This window comes from Globicephala melas, chromosome 1 (assembly GCF_963455315.2).
Source record: "Globicephala melas chromosome 1, mGloMel1.2, whole genome shotgun sequence".
Lineage (NCBI taxonomy): Eukaryota > Metazoa > Chordata > Mammalia > Artiodactyla > Delphinidae > Globicephala > Globicephala melas.
The window spans coordinates 162,172,554-162,192,471 of NC_083314.1; the positions used below are offsets into that span (position 1 = coordinate 162,172,554).

The window sequence follows — 19,918 nt, forward strand, 5'->3', positions numbered from 1 at the left end:
AATTAATCTATGACATGCCTTTATTTTAAAAAGTCACCTAGATTTCAGAGATGCTAAATGTTTAAAAAAATGTGTCTTAGAATCTGTAAAATACAAGAACACTTAAGACTACATGTACCTTGAGGGAGCTGGTTGAATTGTATGTGCTTGAATTTTGATTTTTGTGGCCTCACAGACCACAATGGGAAAAAAAAAAAGGAAAAGATAAAACTAGAGTACTAGGCCAAAAGGTCCAATATTTGAGTAATAAGTGTTCCAGAAAAGAGAACAAAGAGTCAGAGGAAAGGAAATGAAGTACTAATTTAAGGACAATTAAAGGACATGAGTTTCCAGATTGAAAGGACCTGTTGAGTGCCTAATAAAATGAATGAAAATAAACCCACACTAAAGTACATTGTTTTGGGACTTCCCTGGTGGTCCAGTAGTTAGGACTGTGCACTTCCACTGCAGGGGACACAGGTTCAGTCCCTGGTCTGCGAACTAAGATCCCACATGAAAAATCAATCAATCAATTAATAAATAAAGTGAATTATCTTTACATTTTAAAGCACTGGGGACAAAAAAAAAAGTATTATACAAACTTCCAAAGGGACAAAAGAAGTCACATACAAAATGTCAGGAATCATGATGGTTTTGCGTTTCTCCAAAGGAATAGTGAAAGCTAAAAGGGGTTGAAGCAAAACCTTTAAAATTCTGAAGGAGAGGAATTTCCAACCTAAAAATCTGTACCCACCCAAACTACCTTTCAAGTGTAGTGATAAAATATCTGAAAATATTTATTGAAAAAAAATTATTTTCATGTTTTTGTTGGCTATTTGTGTTTCCTTTTCTGTTAATCAAGTATCTATGCAAGTGTTTTGGCCCATTTTTTAACTTTTTTTTTAAGAGTTCCTTGTGTGTTCTATATACCAAGTCCTTTTTCATTTATATAGCATGAGTATAGAGAATTAACTACTGGAACAGAATAAAGAGTTCAGAAATAGATCCTCACAAATATGGAAGCCTGATATATGCCAGAGCTGGCATTGCAGGTCAGCAGAGCAAGAATAAACTTTTTAAGAAAAAATGGTGCAGACACAATTGGTTATCCACATAGGGAAAAAGATGATCCCTTCATTCCAAGTAGATTAAAATTTTAATTGTAAAGGCCAAACTACAAAACATATAAAAGACAATGTATAGGGCTTCCCTGGTGGCACAGTGGTTGGGGGTCCACCTGCCAATGCAGGGGACGCGGGTTCGTGCCCCAGTCCGGGAGGATCCCGCATGCCGCGGGGCGGCTGGGCCCGCGGGCCGTGGCCACTGGGCCTGTGCGTCCGGAGCCTGTGCTCCGCGGCGGAAGCGGGGGCCGCAACAGTGAGAGGCCCACGTACTGCAAAAAAACAAAAAAGACAATGTATAAAGCTGTCCTATGATTGCAGGTCAGGGAAAATTAAACCAGACACACCAAAAGCACAAATCACAGGAAAAGATAGATGAATTTACCTTCATTACAGTTAAGACCTTCAGTACATCAAAAGTAAGATAAAGTAAAAAGACAAGCCACCAACTGGGAGAAGATGTTTATAACATATATAACTGACAAAGGAGTAATGTCCAGTATTATATGTCAAAAACTGCAAAATCAGTTGTCAAAAATGAATCAATCCAGTGGGAAAAACTTAAATAGGCATTTCACAGAAGAAACCAAACAATGAGTACATTTGCTTAACCCCCTTGGTTATTATTCAAAGAAATACAGGTTAAAATTACAGTGAGAAACCATTCCTGCTTACCAAATTGGCAAAATTTAAAATAGTGAGAGTATTAAGTAATAAAATTGATTAAAAGCCGCTCTGTAAAATAGTTTGACATTATCTTGAACTGAAGTTCAAGATGCAAATTCCCTATGATCCAGAAATTCTACTCCTAAGCATATATAAAGGAACTTGCACATGTACACCAGGATACACATATGAGAATATTTATAGCACATTGTTTAGAGATACAAACATAGTATAAAACAGGAAAGAAATACAAAAGTTCAGGCTCGTGGTTGGTTACTCTGGAGAAGGAAGAAATGGGATTGTGGAGGGGTGCACAGGAGCTTTACAAGTGTAGGTCCCTTTTCTTAAACTGAGTGATGGGTATTCTATTCTTAATATTGTTCATTATTCCTTACATGTGTTTAAGTTAAAAGAAATAAAAAAAGACAAGGAAGATAGACTGAAGAAATTCTGATGTTTATTTAATAGGCATTCCAGAAGAAGAGAGTAGAGGGGAATGGCAGAGAAGCCCTATTTCAAGAGATAAGCAAAGAAAAAGATTAAATTAAAGCCATCTTCAAAAAGGAAAAATAAAAAAAATAAAGTAGTATTTATTTTTTAAAAGAATATCCTTTTTTCTGGCTGTGCCACATGGCATGCGGGATCTTAGTTCCCCAACCAGGGATCAAACCCGGGCCCCCTGCAGTGGAAGCTCGGAGTCTTAACCACTGGACCGCCATCGAAGTCCCGATAAAGTCATATTTTAAAGGAGAGGATGGACTGCTCACGTTTTAGAAATTACCAGGCAGTATGCTCTCTGAATGTCTTAAGATTGAGAGAGTAAATTAACACCACCCTTCAGGATTAAACTGAGGCCTGGGCCCTGTCTTACAGCTGTCCCCTCTTGTCTCTTCTCAGAGAGTACACGCTAGATGTGTATCGCCTCTCCTCCGTGGTCACACAGCACGATGCCAAGAAAGCAGGAGCTGAGGTGGTGAAGCAGGTGGAGCACCCTCTGCTGAGTGGCCTGCTGTACCCAGGCCTGCAGGTACCTGGGAGGGATGACCTTTTTTACTCTAACTACTACTGGTCACAAACCTCTCTCTCAGCCCCAGTCAGACCCACATACTGGCTGTTCCTTCACCTTGCCGTAGGCCTTCCTTCCTGTCTTCCTTTCTCCCACTGCCCCTCCCCCAGGCTTCCTGGACCACTCTTTTTTTTAATTTATTTATTTTCTTTAGTTATTTTTGGCTGCATTGGGTCTTCGTTGCTGCACGCGGGCTTCCTCTAGTTGTGGCGAGCAGGGGCTACTCTTCATTGCAGTGTGAGGACTTCTCATTGCAGTGGCTTCTCTTGTTGCAGAGCATGGGGTCTAGGCGTGCAGGCTTCAGTAGTCGTGGCACGCGGGCTCAGTAGTTGTGGCTCGTGGGCTCTAGAGCCACAACTTGCGGGCTTACTTTCTCTGCAGCATGTGGGATCTTCCCAGACCAGGGCTCGAACCTGTGTCCCCTGCACTGGCAGGCAGATTCTTAACCACTGTGCCACCAGGGAAGCCCCTGAACCACTCTTTGCCTTCTTCCCCTACCTGTCTGTCCTTTAAAACACTGCTAATCTCACATGTCTTCTTTACGGGTAATCATGATCCCTTAATTGAAGAACATTAATTTCAGAGTGATAAGTGAAAATAAATTTTAAGCATGATCTTATTTCCCATTAAGCAAAACAAACATCATATTTCCTGTGTGTGCATATTTGTGTGAGCATGGAGAAAGCATGGAAAAATTCAAACCAAGCTATTGATACTGGTTATTAGCTCAGGAAGGTAGGATGAAAATGTCGATAGACTTAGCTTTTCCTTTGTATATTTCTCTAATGTTTGGTATAAGAAAATCAAGTCATACAAACTACTGTATATAAAATAAACAAGGTCCTACTGTATAGCACAGAGAACCAGATTCAATGTCTTATATTAAATTATAACGGAAAAGGATCTGTAATAGAATATATGTACATAGATATATACATATGTAGAATATATATATATTTTATATACATATATAAAAAACTGAATCACTTTGCTATACACCAGAAACTAACACACATTTAAATTAACTAAACTTTAATAAAAAATTTTCTTTAATTTAAAAAATAAATTTTTTTTTTTTTAAAGTTGAAAGAAAGAGGGCTTCCCTGGTGGCGCAGTGGTTGAGAGTCCGCCTGCCGATGCAGGGGACACGGGTTCGTGCCCCGGTCCGGGAAGATCCCACATGCCGTGGAGCAGCTGGGCCCGTGAGCCATGGCCGCTGAGCCTGCGCATCCGGAGCCTGTGCTCCGCAACGGGAGAGGCCACAGCAGTGAGAGGCCCGCATACCGCAAAAAAAAAAAAAAAAAAAGTTGAAAGAAAGAAAAGAAAATCAAGTCTTCCCTTGGCCAGGCACTCTAGATCTACAGTGTCCACTATGGTAGCCTCTTGTCATAGTCATATGTGGCTATTGAAGTAATTAAAATTAAAATTTTTAGTTCTCCAATCACACTGGCTGTTATTTCAGTTTGCAGTTTGCTTGTGTGGCTAGAGGCTAACCTGTTGGACAGCACAGATATGGAACGTATTCATCCTCACAAAAAGTTCTGTTGGACAATGCTGTTCTCACATTCTAACTGCTTGCTCACCTTCTCTTCCTCTCCCCCTGAATCCAGTCAGACACTAAATGTTATCAATTCTATTTCTTTTTTTTTTTTTTCTCAACCACTGCGCCATCAGGGAAGCCCTATCAATTCTATTTCTTAAAAATCTCTTAAATTCATTCTTGCTCTACGTCCTCACCGACTTGGTTCATTGTTATTTCTCACCTGGCCTCTCACAGCAGCCTTCTGGCCGTTTTCTTTATCTCTAGTCCTCAGGCCACCACTCCACACTCTGCCGCCTTACTGGTGTGATTTTTCTGCAGTGTGTGAATCATGTTTCTTCCCTCCTTAAAATCATTCACTGGCCAGGATGTTGCTAGGCACCCTCACATGACATTCAGGGTCCTTACCAACTTTACTTTTCTTTTTTTAAAAAATTAATTTATTTATTTTTTGGCTGCGTTGGGTCTTCATTGCGCAGGCTTTCTCTAGTTGCGGTGAGCGGGGGCTACTCCTCATTGCGGTGCGCGGGCTTCTCATTGCGGTGGCTTCTCTTGTTGTGGAGCACAGGCTCTAGACGCGCAGGCTTCAGTAGTTGTGGCATTCGAGCTCAGTAGTTTTGGCTCGTGGGTTCTAGAGCGCAGGAGCACGGGCTTAGTTGCTCCGCGGCATGTGGGATCTTCCCAGACCAGGGCTCGAACCCATGTCCCCTGCATTGGCAGGCGGATTATTAACCACTGCGCCACCAGGGAAGCCCTTTACCAACTTTTCTAACCTCATCACTCACCACTTCCCACATCCCTTGGAGTTTGTGCTTTTGCAGACTGAATCACTCATAATTTGCCTAAACACTTCACACCTCTGTGCCCTCTCACATTCTGTTTCCTCTGCATGGTGAAAAGCATCTATATATTCAAAACCAAGCTTAGCCCACAATCTGATTCTAGGAAGCCTTCACCACCACCAGTCTGAACAGAGATAATAATTTCTTTCTTCGTGTTAACATGTTCCTTAAATGAACATGTAAGTTAGCCCTTGACATGCTGTATAGAAATTACGTATTCACACGTCTCTCTCCCCAGCTAGTTAATTGGCTTCGTGAAGGCAGAATCTGGGTCTGATTCATCTCTGCGTCCACAGGACTGGCACTAGGCCTGACATCTAATAAGTGATAGTAACTGTTTATACTAGTTCAGTCTTGCCACATTTTTCTGAGCTCTCACAGGACTTCCTTTTTATGCCAGTTATTTGACACTTACCACAGGCTGCCTTATTCACAGGTACTTTTGACATGACTATGATATGTCTTCTCTCCCTTCCTCACTGGATTGTGAGCTTCCTGAGAGCAGAGACTCTTCTTATTTTTTTACCCCATGACATCCACATCGAATATTGTTCACTGCAGGCACTCAGCAAATGTGTATCTAGCTCTTGAAGCCAACAGGAAGGCTGAGTGCTGCTTATTTGCTTCCTGGTTCTACCTTTGGAAAATTTTAGTGGTTTTCAAAAGTTTCTGATTTCTTAGACCCATAGAGCGGAAATACAGTAGGAGTTTATGCTCATGTGTTTCTTTCCACAGGCCTTGGATGAAGAGTATTTGAAAGTAGATGCCCAATTTGGAGGAGTTGACCAGAGAAAGATTTTCACCTTTGCGGAGAAGGTTAGAGTCCTTTTTTTCCTATCTTTTTTTCTTTTGACCCGCAGAGGTGTGCATTAAAGTTTCTTGAATGTGCCAGTGCCAGCAATCATGTGGTATGGTAGGTATTATTCACCTTGTTTTGCAGATGAGAAAGCTGAGGATAGAGAGAGTAAGAAAGGTGTCCGGTATCACACAGTTAGTGACTGAGCAGGAATTAGCATTCAGATCTGTCTGACTCAAAAGCTTGTGCTCTTGCTGCCGCCACCAGGAAGCTGCCCCCAAAGCTGCTGGATTTGCTTCTTTTTTTCTTCTTCTTCTTCTTTTTTGCTCCTTTCCTAGTAGCTCAGTTTCCAGGGAAAGCTAACACCAGTCAGAACTACTGTTCTTTCCCAGACCATTTGGTCCATATTGCTCTGGATCTTAAATAAACGACTCATCTCTGAGATGAGGTTTAACAGGGTTTAAAGGAGGAAATTAGCACAAACCCATAATACTTCTTTTCTGGGAAAGAACTTGAGTAAGTTGAAAGGGGCTATTGAGAAGTGGTTGGTATTTTTGAAAGCTTCTCAAAACCTCTTATTGGTAAGGGAGTAGAGAAAACACTGCTAGTAAAAAAGTAGATTCCTGATGGGTGATTTGATGACTCTAAAATGTTTCTACCCTTTGTCCAAATAAGTATACAAATATGTCCTCAAGATATAATTTTATTTTGTTTATTTATTTTTTTGCGGTACGTGGGCCTCTCACTGTTGTGGCCTCTCCCATTGCGGAGCACAGGCTCCGGACGCTCAGGCTCAGCGGCCATGGCTCACGGGCCCAGCCGCTCCGCGGCATGTGGATCTTCCTGGACCGGGGCACGAACCCTTGTCCCCTGCATCGGCAGGTGGACTCTCAACCACTGCGCCACCAGGGAAGCCCCAAGATATAATTTTAAAAGTGCAACTTCGGAGTTCCCTGGTGGTCTAGTGGTTAGTATTCGGCACTTTCAGTGCTGTGGCCCAGGTTCAATCCCTGGTGGGGAAACAGATCCCGCAAGCCATGTGGCACAGCCAAAATTAAAAAAATTTTTTTAATTACAAAAAAATTAAAGTACAGCTTGACTTATGTATAAAAGTATTTGTTATTTTATCAAATTAAATCAAAATCTAGGAAATAAACTTACATTCAATGGCAAGGGATTGGTTAAATACATTATGATAAATCCTCACAGTGGGATTTTTTAAAAATTAATTTATTCATTTATTTATTTTTGGCTGAGTTGGGTCTTCGTTGCTATGCGCCGGCTTTCTCTAGTAGCGAGCAGGGGCTACTCTTCGTTGCAGTGCGCAGGCTTCTCATTGCAGTGCCTTCTCGTTGCGGAGCACAGGCTCTAGGTGCATGGGCTTCAGTAGTTGTGGCTCACGGGCTCAGTAGTTGTGGCTCATGGGCTCTAGAGTGCAAGCTCAGTAGTTGTGGCGCATGGGCTTAGTTGCTCCATGGCACGTGGGATCTTCCTGGACCAGGGCTCAAACCCGTGTCCCCTGCATTGGCAGGAGGATTCTTAACCATTGTGCCACCAGGGAAGTCCCCTAACAGTGGGATATCATATAATATTTCAAAATGTTTTTTGGATATATTTAATAAATGGGGAAATGTTTACAGTCCATGTATTTTTATTATTATTCAAGTATTGCTTATTCTATTTTATCTCCTCTATTAACTTTTTAGTTGAACCTTTTATTATTCTAGCAAAGGTATGGCCTATGGCCTGTTTTTGTATGACTCAGAAGCTCTAAGAATGGTTTTTATGTTTTTTAAAGGCTATTAAAAAAAATGAAAACGAATATGCAGTGGGGACCACTTGTGGCCCACAGAGCCTATAATATTTATTATCTGACCTTTTACAGAAAAGTTTTGCTCAGCCCTGCCCTAGAGATTGCAACATCTGTCTTTATAATTTATTACAGTTTGTTAGATATTTTTACCACTTCCCAACAATGCAAGAACCTACAACAGTTTTACCCCATTTATTGCCCTCCTGCCCTTTGTGCTGTTGTCATATATTTCATTTTTACATATATTTTAAATCCCAGGGCTTCCCTGGTGGCGCAGTGGTTGAGAGTCCGCCTGTCAATGCAGGGGACGCGGGTTCGTGCCCCGGTCTGGGAGGGTCCCACATGCCGTGGAACGGCTGGGCCCATGAGCCATGGCCGCTCCGCAGCATGTGGGATCTTCCCGGACCGGGGCCCTATAATTGTTTTTTAAACAGTCAATTTTCATGTATATTTACCTCCACTTACCCTTTCTGATACTCTTGATTTCTTCCTGCAGTTCTGTGCCTCTGTGCTTCCCTCTGGGATCATTTTCCTTTGGCCTAAAGACCCCCTTTGTGTTTTATGTTTGCAATGCAGGTCTCTTGGTAATGAGTTCTTTCCGCTTTCTTTTGTCTGAGAACATCTTTCCTTTGCTTTCTTTTTTGTTTTTTTTTCCCTTGGCTCTCATTGGGTAAAAAATTCTAGGTTTGTAGTTATTTTCTTTTAGCATTTTAAGGAGTTGTCCTGTTGCCTCTGGCATTTATAGTTTCCATTGAAAAGTCACCTGTAAGTATCATTGTTTCTCCTTTGCAGATAGTATATCTTTTCTCTGGTTGCTTTTAATGTTTTCTCTGCCTCTGATTTTTAGCAATTTGACAATGGTGTTCTTAGCTTTAGTTTTCTTTGTATTTATCCTGCTTGGATTTTGCTGAGCTTCTTGAGTCTAATGGTTGATATTTTCATCACATTTGGAAAATTGTCCCCTACTATTTCCTTTATTGTTTCTGTCCTCTTCTGTCTCTCCTCTTGAGACCCTAATTTTACACACATTAGACCTCTTGATCATGTCCCACATGTCTCATAGCCTGTTCTGTTGTTTCCCTCTGTGCTTTAGTTTGGTTATTGTCTATTGATTTTTCTTCATGTTCATTAATCCTGTCTTCTGTTAAATCCATCCAGTATTGTACTGTGCCATTTTAGAACTTCCATTTGATCCTTTTTTATAGATTCCAATTCTCTTTTATAGTTCTCCATCTTTTATCCATTTTGTCCATCTTTTCCACTGTTTCCTTTAACACACCAATCGTAGTTATTTTGACATCCTGATCTCCTTATTCCAGTATCTGGATTATTTCTGCATCTGCTTTTATTGACTGTTTCCTCTTGGCTATCAGTCATTTTTTTTCTGCTTCCCATTTCTAGTACTTTTCAGTATATCAGAGACACCGTAGATATGCTGTAGAGGCTCTGAATTATATTTATAGAGTGCATGTTTTCTGTTTAATTACTGACTTGTCACCTTGATTCTGTCAAGGGTGGGTTTTAGGCTTTGTTAGAATAGGTCTATTTCAGTTTGCTCTTACTCCTATAATATGGACCTTATCTTAGTATGTGGCCTTTCTGGGGTCTCAAACTGAAATCTTAGGGTATTTCACAAAGCCCTCTCTGCTTTGATTGGACCTAAACTTCAACTTCTGTCTCCCCAGCACTGTGGAGCCCCTAAAATTTGTTCAGGTCTCCAGCCTCCCAGAGCCTGTTCTCTGCTGGGCTTCCTGCTGTCTCTCCGAATGAACACACAGCTATGAGTCAATCAAGAAAGCAATGGAGAACTTTGACCTAGATTTTTGGAGGGGGCTCCCTTCTCTCTGGAACCCTCCCCAAATCCTAGCCTCCTGGTAGCCTTGAATTCCAATCTCTATCTCCTCTGCTTAGTCAGACTGCTGCTCTCTGCTTGGTCTCTTTTTTCTCAGCACTCAGTTTGAAAAAAATGCCCTCAAGGAGAAAGCCAGGGTGGATGTAGGGTCACCTAACTCCCTTCTCTCAAGATTTGTAGCCCTACACTTGTTGCTGTCTAATGTCTGCAAATGGTTATTTGCAGCTTATAGAAATGGAATATTTCTATATTTCCAGCTTTTAGAGTTGTTTATGGCGGTAGGGTAAGTCCAATAGCCTCACAATGTAATACTAATAGAAAAACAGTAGGGAAAAAAAACCCTTGTTAATATTATGATCACCACTGAAAAGTTATATATTCAGTAGAAAAAAAAGATTGGCACGAATATATCAAACTGTTATGTGGCAGGCCAGGTTAGATGAGATCAGGGCACCGAGGAGGAATGCATACTAATATCTGCTTTCGTGTGTTTCTTTCTAACCCCCTAGTACCTCCCTGCACTTGGCTACTCAAAACGGGTCCACCTGATGAACCCTATGGTTCCAGGATTAACTGGCAGCAAAATGAGCTCTTCTGAAGAGGTAGGTTGCCAGCTCTGACTTGAGTTGAGAAATCTTCAAGAGATGAAGAAATTGAGGACTAGAAAGAACAGTAACCTGGCTAACTAAAATTCTCAAATATCTGAGCTATAAGAAATCTTAAGTTATCCAATTAATTCCAGTGGTTCTTGAGTATTGAAGGACCCGGGGAGCAGTCCTGATGAGATCCAATCATAATTTTAAGTTTTACCGCTGCTGATAAAAAGTACGAGCAAAAGGACTTCCCTGGTGGTGCAGTGGTCAAGAGTCCGCCTGCCAATGCAGGGGACACGGGTTCAAGCCCTGGTCCGGGAAGATCCTACGTGCCACAGAGCACCTAAGCCCGTGAGCCCCAACTACTGAAGCCCACACTCCTAGAGCCTGTGCTCCGCAACAAGAGAAGCCACTGCAATGAGAAGCCCATGCACCGCAACGAAGAGTAGCCCCCCGCTCGCCACAACTAGAAAAAGCCCCTGCGCAGCAACAAAGACCCAACGCAGCCAAAAATAAATTAAAAAAAAAATGTACAAGCAAAAGTAGTTTCTTCACCCATAGAACTGTGATAAAAGTCAGCCTTATTAATGAGAAGGCTGTGGTTGCATTTCACCAATTAGCATCTTTTTTAAAAAATATTTTATTTATTTATTTATTTGGTTGCACTGGGTCTTAGTTGCAGCCGGCAGGTTCCTTAGTTGTGGCTCACGGGCTCCTTAGTTGTGGCATGCGAACTCTTAGTTGCGGCATGCATGTGGGATATAGTTCCCTGACCAGGGATCAAACCCAGGCCCCCTGCATTGGGAGCTCAGAGTCTCTCTTTTTTTTTTTTTTTTTTTTTTTTTGCGGTACGCAGGCCTCTCACTGTCGTGGCCTCTCCCGTTGCGGACCACAGGCTCCGGACGTGCAGGCTCAGCGGCCATGGCTCACGGGCCCAGCCGCTCCGCGGCATGTGGGATCCTCCCAGACCAGGGCACGAACCCGTGTCCCCTGCATCGGCAGGTGGACTGTCAACCACTGTGCCACCAGGGAAGCCCGGAGCTCAGAGTCTTAACCACTGCGCCACCAGGAAAGTCCTGAGCATCTTTTTATTTTTCATTTAATTTTTATTTTATATAAAAATTTTATATAAAAAATTAGAGTATAGTTGATTTACAATGTTGTGTTAGTTTCAGGTGTACAGCAAAGTGATTCAGTTATACATACGCATATATCCATTCTTTTTCACATTCTTTTCCCATATAGATCATTACAGAATATTGGGTAGAGTTCCCTGTGCTATACAGTATGTCCTTGTTGACACCAGTTAGCATCTTGATTCTTAGGGTGATGTTTAATATAATGATTTTGATAAATATGATGTCTTTTAACATTTAAAACTCCTGCTTGGGGAAAGTGCAGTTTTGTTCTGATCACTAAGGCACAGAATAGAAGAATTAGTGGAACTCAAAGATGTGAAAGGTTGGGTTCTGAGTTCCCAAATGTGGCTGATCTTCAGAATCAGCTAGGGGACTTTTAAAAAAGAGAGAGAGAGAGAGAGAGAGAGAGTTGATTAAGGCCCTGTCCTTAGAGATTCTGATAAAGTGGTTCTGGGAAACAACTCAGGAATCTGTATTTTCTTTCAAAGCTTACTAGTTGATTCTGATTGGAATCATTTTTGGACACTCATCTAGTGCTTTAAGTCTGATTTCTAGATATTTATCTGATCATGAATTAGTAAATATAGGCATAGAAACCATTATTGTTATTTTTAAAGGAATAGACTCGTTCCTTTTTCTCTCATTAAAATGCCCTATGTGTCAGTTGTTTCTCTGACAAAGTCTATCACTCACCCTATTTAGTAACGTTCACCATATCTTCATCCTGGAAATCAGTGCCAGCAGCAGTTCCTAAATGTGACTGCCGCAGAATCACGTGCAGAGCTTTTTAAAATGCAAATGCCTGGGCCAACCCCAAGAAATTTTGATTTATTAGGTTTGGGTGGAGCTGGTAATTTGTGTTATTTTAAGCACCCCAGGTGATTCACATACAGTCGTATGTTGACCAGAGCTTGGTAACCACTGGACACAAACGGGCGTTGAGTTCACTCACTCCAAAATAAGAAACAAAGCCTGTTACCCTGACACTGCTGATGGCAATGTCACTTGATATATGCCTGTCAGAAAACAGCTTGGGGCCTAGCAGTTTTTGGTAGCTATAATCCTAGAGAAGGCAAAAGGACCTCTGCAGAGATGTTCATCATAGCATTGTATATAGTTTGTAAAAATGAGAACATAATCCAACAGTTTAGAAATTGCCAAATAAATTATGTTGTCACTAATAATTGGGAATATAATACAGCATAAAAATTACAAGCGAAGACTAGGTAGCCACTCAAAAGTACTTATGATACAGTCTCAAGAGAAAAAACACAGGAGGTTTATTCTCCAGCTACAAATTTGTAACGATTCCATATGCTGCAAATAAGGCCTGGGAAGAAGAGAGAAAAATTAAAATATTTTTATTTAGTATTGTGAGTGGTCCTTCACTCCGATTAATTCTGCTTTTGTTAAAGTCATTTAATGTTTAAATCTTTGTCCAAAAAAATTAAAATACAGATTAGTTGAGCATATTCTCATTTTCAACCACAAGAGGTCCTCCTTTCCTCCCTGGCTTCTAGGAGTCCAAGATAGATCTCCTGGATCGGAAGGAGGATGTGAAGAAAAAACTGAAGAAGGCCTTCTGTGAGCCGGGGAATGTGGACAACAACGGCGTTCTGTCCTTCATCAAGCACGTCCTCTTTCCCCTCAAGTCTGGTAAGATACTGCCTGTTTTCTTCTCGGAGGCCAGGCTGAAAAAGCAAAACCAGTGCTGTGATCATACTTGCGGTTTGTCACAGAGTCTTCCTCCAGGGGCTGGCTTCCCCGAATCTCTGCTCTGATTTCTCATATATTAATGTGTGATTGAAGTGGGGATATCGTTGAGTTATCTGTGTGTTTGTTAACAGGGTAGGTTCTAAGTGGGGTGTCAGGGTGAGCAGGGGTGGTAGAAATGAAGGGGTCAGGCAAGTGGACTAGAGGAATACAAAAGAGATGTAAGACACGATCGTTCCCCCGAGCTTGGATGCTAGCTGGGTATACGACATCGCCACTCATCCAATTTAAAAACAATAAAATGCCATATGATGAAGTTCAAGATACATGGCAGAAACTACAGATACCCATACATTTGGGCCAGGAATGCTGACTTGCCATTATCAGTGAGTTTGTTGGCATGGATCCTTTTTCTTACAGAGTTCGTGATCCTTCGAGATGAAAAATGGGGTGGAAACAAAACCTACACAGCTTACTTGGACCTGGAAAAGGACTTTGCTGATGAGGTAATACCAGAGGAGGCGTAATCTCCACTGAACTCATTCTGACAAATCTCTCCACGTGGCCTCGCCAGGTTTCTTGTTACGTGCCACAGGGCTCTGTCATCATGCTGTTGGGTCCATATATTTTGTATTAATGGCTTAGATTCACGTGGTTCATGGATTAGATTAGCAATGGCACAAAACTAATATATTGGTGTCCTAATCACACTCCAAAGGACTTAACCTGGAATGAAGGGCCGACAAACTCAACAAGATGAAGCATTTCAGGGACAGGTACAAAATCAAGGTTCAGAAAAGAGACACAACTATTAAAGAACAGAATAGAGAATACTACTCATTTCGACAAACAATTTAACAAAAGACTCACTAGGTTCGCATGTGTTTGGCACCATGCTAGGGGCTGGCATTACAAAGAGGATTAAATCCTCATGAAGCTCATAGTCCCTAGGAGAGGCAGACGTGTAAATAAATAATCATTTACTGGTTACTGTACCAAGTATACATGGTCCAGAAATAGAACAGGAGGAAGTGATTACCTGGCTGTCTGGGAAAGCTTTATGGAGGGGACAACATCCAAACACGGTTTCACTTGAGGATTAGGAGTTCATGAGGAAGCCTGTGAGGGAATGCATTGTGCACAGATGCGGTAAGATGAAAACAGCACGGTGTCTAAGGAATCACAAGTGCTTTCGTCTGACTAGAGTCTACAAGGTGATGGGGGGGCACTGCGGGAGAGGGAGGCAGGGCCAGATCATGAAGGGAAGGAGTGATAACAGTGTGTATGGGGAATGAAAGGAGGGGTCTTGACTGACTGAATTTGGGCTGAATCAGCAATGTGACGGGGCTGTCAGAAATGTTCTTGAGGTCTTGGCCTCAGCCATCAGAAATGTAGAGTCTGGAACCAGGGAGTTGATCGTCCGTTCAGTTCTACATTGTTCTGAGTACCTTTGGGGTTGTGCATTCAGCCCTGGACTTCAATTGTGTGAGGTTTATTTGACAATCTGGGGTGTGTTGGTGGGGAGAGGAAGGATGCCATGATAGGGAACAGACTGCAAACTGTGTCACAAAGCACAGCTGAAAGAACTGGGCGTGTTGAGCTGGGAAGCAAGTACGTGTTCACCCATCCTTGAACACAGGAAGGGCTTTTCTGGGAGAGGGGTGAGGTTCCTTCTAGTGGCACCAGACGGTTGAACTAGGGCTGCGGGTGGGGAACCACAGGGAGGCTTGTTTAGGCTTGAAGAACTTTCTAGTGGCCTCAATGATGTGGTGGTGGGTAGGGCTGCCTGGCCTGACCTTGCATTCCCCATCACTGAGGTGTTCAGGCAGAGGCCAGAGGACCACTGGAGGCAAGGTTGTATGAGGGTTTGAGCATCAAGTGGAAGAAGAGACTCAATGACCTCTGAGGTCTGAGGGCCCTTAAGGCCCATTTTTTGGACATTTGGCAGCTAATTGCTCTGAAACCCTTCTGTCTGCCATCTGAGGCAGCCACAGAACCCACACCCCATTCCTCAACCCTGTGAACAGTCCTTTGTGGGACTGATGAGACGGAATAGAAGAAACGCTTCTGAAGAAAGAGTCTGACAGCGTAACCAGCAGCACTTTCTGTGATGGTGGACATGTTCTGTCTGTACTAACACAGTCGCCACTGGCCACATGTGTCTGTTGAACCTCACAATGTGACCAGTAAACTGAGGAACTGAATTTTAACTTACATTTAAATATGCACATGAGGCTTGTGGCTACCATATTGGACAGTGCAGGTCTAAAGCTTTTCTATTAAAAATGAAACATTCGGGGGCTTCCCTGGTGGCGCAGTGGTTGGGAGTCCGCCTGCCGGGGACACGGGTTCATGCCCCGGTCCGGGAAGATCCCACATGCCGCGGAGCGGCTGGGCCCATGAGCCATGGACGCTGAGCCTGCGCGTCTGGAGCCTGTGCTCCAAACGGAGACGCCACAACAGTGAGAGGCCCGTGTACCGCAAAAAAAAAAAAAAGAAAGAAACATTCAGGACTTTTCTGGATGGCACAGTGGTTAAGAATCCTCCTGCCAGTGCAGGGAACACGGGTTCAAGCCCTGGTCCGGGAAGATCCCACACGCCGCGGAGCAACTAAGCCCGTGCGCCACAACTACTGACCCCACGTGCCACAACTATTGAAGCCCTCACACCTAGAGCCCACACTCCACAACAAGAGAAGCCACTGCGATGAGAAGCATGCCTACTGCAACGAAGAGTAGCCCCCGCTCACCGCAACTAGAGAAAGCCCATGTGCAGCAACGAAGACCCAATGCAGCCTAAAATAACTAAATTTATTTTAAAAAAAAAATGAAACATTCCCGAGGAAACGAAGGAATAATCTCAGAAACAAAAACATAGGCATTGTTTTATTACATGTATTCATACCTAGGGGACGTCCCCTCAGAATATCTTAGAAGATTCTTTGGGGCCAGATTTGGATGTAAAAGTGGTAGTCACAGGACATGAGAAGAAAAAATGGAATTACTGAGCTCCTACCATGTACTAGCACTACTCACCATTTTTACCCATGTTAAGTGATTTAATCCTTATTCTGACTCTAGCAGGTAAAGGTATTGTTATTTTCATTTTTTAAGTGAAGAATCCAAAGCTCAGAGGGGTTAAGTGCCTGGTTGGGGGTCAGCCAGCTAGCTGGGACTCACCCCAGGCTCTAACTCCAAAGCCCTGTTCTTCCTTCATGCTCACCCAGCTCCCCTCTCAGGCTGTCTCTAGCTCCTAGCTTCCCTATGTGAATGTTTCCCTACCTGTAAATAACATGTGCTTTACGCCACTACTCTGAGCATAAATGGAGGGACTAGAAGAAGTCAATTAAAAACATTCAGCCTCTAAAAACCCCCACGTTAGTGTGGAATTCAGTGTCAAAAGACCTGGGTCTTGGACGTATTAGATAACCTTTTGAACCTATTTCCCCTTCTCTGCTCTACCAGCTTCACAAGCTTGTTCTGAGGTTCAAATAAGACTCTGCTCAGAAAACACCCTGCATCCTATATGCACATTATTCTTAGTAGATTCAGGGGTCCTGTGCCCAGTTCACCTGTTCCAGTGCCCCTTCTCACCTGGCCTTGAACACTTGCAGGTTGTGCACCCTGGAGACCTAAAGAATTCTGTTGAAGTCGCCCTCAACAAGTTGCTGGATCCCATCCGGGAAAAGTTTAATACCCCTGCACTAAAGAAACTGTCCAGCGCTGCCTACCCAGATCCCTCGAAGCAGAGTAAGGCCAGCTGGGGAGGGGTCGGGCTTGGGGGGGTTGGGTGTGACATCATCAGGTAGAGAGCCTGTCAGTGGGCCTCAGAAAAGGGTCTGTCTTCAATTCAGGCCCAAGAAGCCGGTGGTGGGGGCATGGTCTGAAGTGCAGGAATGTCATGCCCCGTGACTGGTGGAATGGAACTCCAGTCATCTTGAGTTTGGTTTGGTGGGTACTATGAAGTGATTACATCCTGCTCTACCAACACTGCTGTGAGTGCTGGTTTGAGACATGTACTTTGATCCTTTCACAAAATCCGCTTCTTCAGTTAAGGAGACCAATTGGGTTAGACCATGAGGGTAACAGCTGCTTGGGCAGGGTCTGCGCAGCATCTCAGGGAAGCTCATCTCTAGATTTGCCCAGTTCCCTTCCACGTGCTCCTGACTGGTTCTTAGTTGGCCAGCCACGCATCAACGATGCTGAGATAACATTGAGAGTCTTGTGTGGCCCTGCCAGAAAAGGAGGAATGGCTGAATATATGTGAAATGCCCGAATGGTGGCAAAGCTACACTGGGCCCCTCCCCTCCCCTCCAGCCCAATACCTGAAGGAGAGAGAGATGAAATCTGGCATGTCACTTCTCAAAGGCTGCTGGCTCTGTTTTAAAGAAGGTATAATTCAGTGGGTAGATTCTGGGGATTCTGCACTAAGTCCTGCTAGTGTCATTTGGGGGGATCAGCAGCTGACCTGTCATGGGAAGGAGGAGAGTTCTGAGCCTTGGGTTCTTCTCATCTCCAGAGCCAGTTGCCAAAGGCCCAGCCAAGAATTCAGAACCAGAGGAGGTCATCCCATCCCGCCTGGATATCCGTGTGGGGAGAGTCATAAGTGTGGACAAGGTACTCATTTTCCACCACGTCCCGGAGAGGCAGACAGGGGTCAGGTTTGTCTGCTTCCATCTGGAGGAAACCTGGCCTGGGATGGGAAGTAACATCCCTGAGGTCATATTGCGAGTCAGAACCCAGGCATCTAATTCCAGGCATCAGGCTTTTTCCCTTTGCTATCTCTGGACCTTATTCAAACAAACACAGCCAGGAACTCAGAATATGGAGGGATGTTAGTCAGAAGGAGCTTGTTTATCTACCAAATCCAGTCTGATTGACTCACCTGGTCTCTCCCAGCTTGTCTGGACTAGCCACAGGCCTTATCTTGGATCAGCTGCTTTGTCCTTCCCTCTCCCCACCCCAGGAAATGGTGAAGGGAGGACTTCCTTTTTCCAGAGGCAGATGGCTATGCAACCAGTGGCCTGGGACCAGTGGTCTGGGTATTTTTTTCTCCCAGTATTGATTTGCTTTTCACCGTATTAGACTAACCACCAAAACTACCTTGAAATAGCTGATGCTCGTTTCGGATGGTGAAGCCAGCAGCTGCCTCTTGTCTTCCAGTCCCCCCAGGACTGGGATTGATCTGGTGCACACATGGCCATAATGGTGGCCACCCAGGCAGTTCAGGCCATTTTAATCTCTGTTAGAGGTTCCTTCCACTTCTAACACAAGTAATTAGGCTCATGTTACTCAAATCTGCCTCTTTGGGGCCCCTTCTCATGTCTGCTCCTGGGACCTGGAGAGTTAGCGCTAAGAGGGTTCCTCCAGGGCCTCAGTAAGGAGTGGATGCCCGTTTCTGGAGTCAGAGGGTTCACTAGGCCCCATGATCTATTCCATTATGATGTTCTCTGAGCCTGACATCTCTTGCTGGCAGCACCCGGATGCAGACAGCCTGTATGTGGAGAAGATTGATGTGGGGGAAGCTGAACCACGGACTGTGGTGAGTGGCCTGGTGCAGTTTGCGCCCAGGGAGGAACTGCAGGACAGGCTGGTGGTGGTGCTGTGCAATCTGAAACCCCAGAAGATGAGAGGAATCGAGTCCAAAGGCATGCTTCTGTGTGCTTCTATGTGAGTGCGGACTTGGGGGGTGGGGAGCACAGGGCCTGGGGAGGCCCGGAAGAGGGGGGATTAGCCCACATGCTGCCCTTCCACATGCCAGGTGGAGGCCCTGAGAACACTACCCAAAAGATGATGCATGGAGGGATTATTTATTGTACAAGAGCCGTGGATGAAGCACTTTACCTAAAGTTAACTTTATTAAAACAGGAATTGAAGATTCTAAGCTGTGTGCATGCTCAGGTCTCTCTACTAGTAAGAGGTGAAACCAGGATTCAGACCCAGTTCGCTGGCTGTTATGTCATATACTCCCTCCCCTAAAAGCCCAGATTTTGGAGTCTCTCCTGACAGAATTTCAGTTCATCCCTGGTTAACCCAATGCGGGTGATACCCAGAGACGTAGTACAGCCGTGAAGTACTCCTAGGGCCCTGGCATTGAGGGTTCCCTAAATCCCATTAGGCCCCTAGGAAAAGGCCCCAGTGCTTTGGCCTCCATGGCAGCTGGAGACAGTCCATAGCCTCACTCTTATCTTGTCCTGTGTGTCTTCCCAGAGAAGGGGCAAGCCGCAAGGTTGAGCCTCTGGACCCTCCTGCCGGCTCTGCTCCTGGTGAGCGAGTGTTTGTGAAGGGCTATGAGAAAGGCCAACCAGATGAAGAGCTTAAGCCCAAGAAGAAAGTCTTTGAGAAATTGCAGGTAACAATCTGCACTTTTTCCCTCATACCAGGGCTGCCTGGACTGTCTCCAGATTGCTCTGTTACTGAGTCCACACCTGCCCTTTTCCCAGCTGGGCCTTCCTGCGTCTAAGCCCCTCTTCCTTCTTCATTCCAGACCTGTCAAATGAGGTGCCTGAGGAGCCTGTGGGCCTTCGCAGGTACTGAGCACTGACAGACTGTTTGAGGCACTGTGTCAGGGACTTGAGACATTTCCTCATTTGACCTTCCGTCTGTGATAGATGATCCCCAATTTATCTGGCAGGATACCTGCCAAGGCCACACAGGGTCACCAGAAATGATGGAGCCAGGATCAGAGCCCTCCCGGGATCCCTCCTGCCCACCTTGATCTGAGAGCACTCATTCTCTTTGCTTCAGGGGCATTGACTCACATGGCCTGCCCAGAATTCATTCATTCATTCAGCACCCT

The 19,918-nt window shown here is 44.2% G+C and overlaps 1 protein-coding gene across 3 annotated transcripts in view; it reads left to right on the forward strand.

The window, feature by feature from the left end:
* YARS1 (tyrosyl-tRNA synthetase 1) overlaps positions 1-19,918 on the forward strand; it is a 30,638-nt gene that overhangs the window by 8,643 nt on the left and 2,077 nt on the right. Inside the window, exons 4-13 of one of the 3 annotated variants that reach the window (XM_030870690.2) lie at positions 2,664-2,793; positions 5,950-6,030; positions 10,185-10,277; positions 12,928-13,063; positions 13,541-13,626; positions 16,734-16,869; positions 17,639-17,736; positions 18,596-18,789; positions 19,330-19,471; positions 19,607-19,649. In XM_030870690.2, coding sequence (XP_030726550.1) covers positions 2,664-2,793; positions 5,950-6,030; positions 10,185-10,277; positions 12,928-13,063; positions 13,541-13,626; positions 16,734-16,869; positions 17,639-17,736; positions 18,596-18,789; positions 19,330-19,471; positions 19,607-19,649 — 1,139 coding nt within the window. The remainder of the gene's footprint in view (positions 1-2,663; positions 2,794-5,949; positions 6,031-10,184; positions 10,278-12,927; positions 13,064-13,540; positions 13,627-16,733; positions 16,870-17,638; positions 17,737-18,595; positions 18,790-19,329; positions 19,472-19,606; positions 19,650-19,918) is intronic. The other 2 variants (XM_030870680.2, XM_030870697.2) reach the window with 2 other exon arrangements.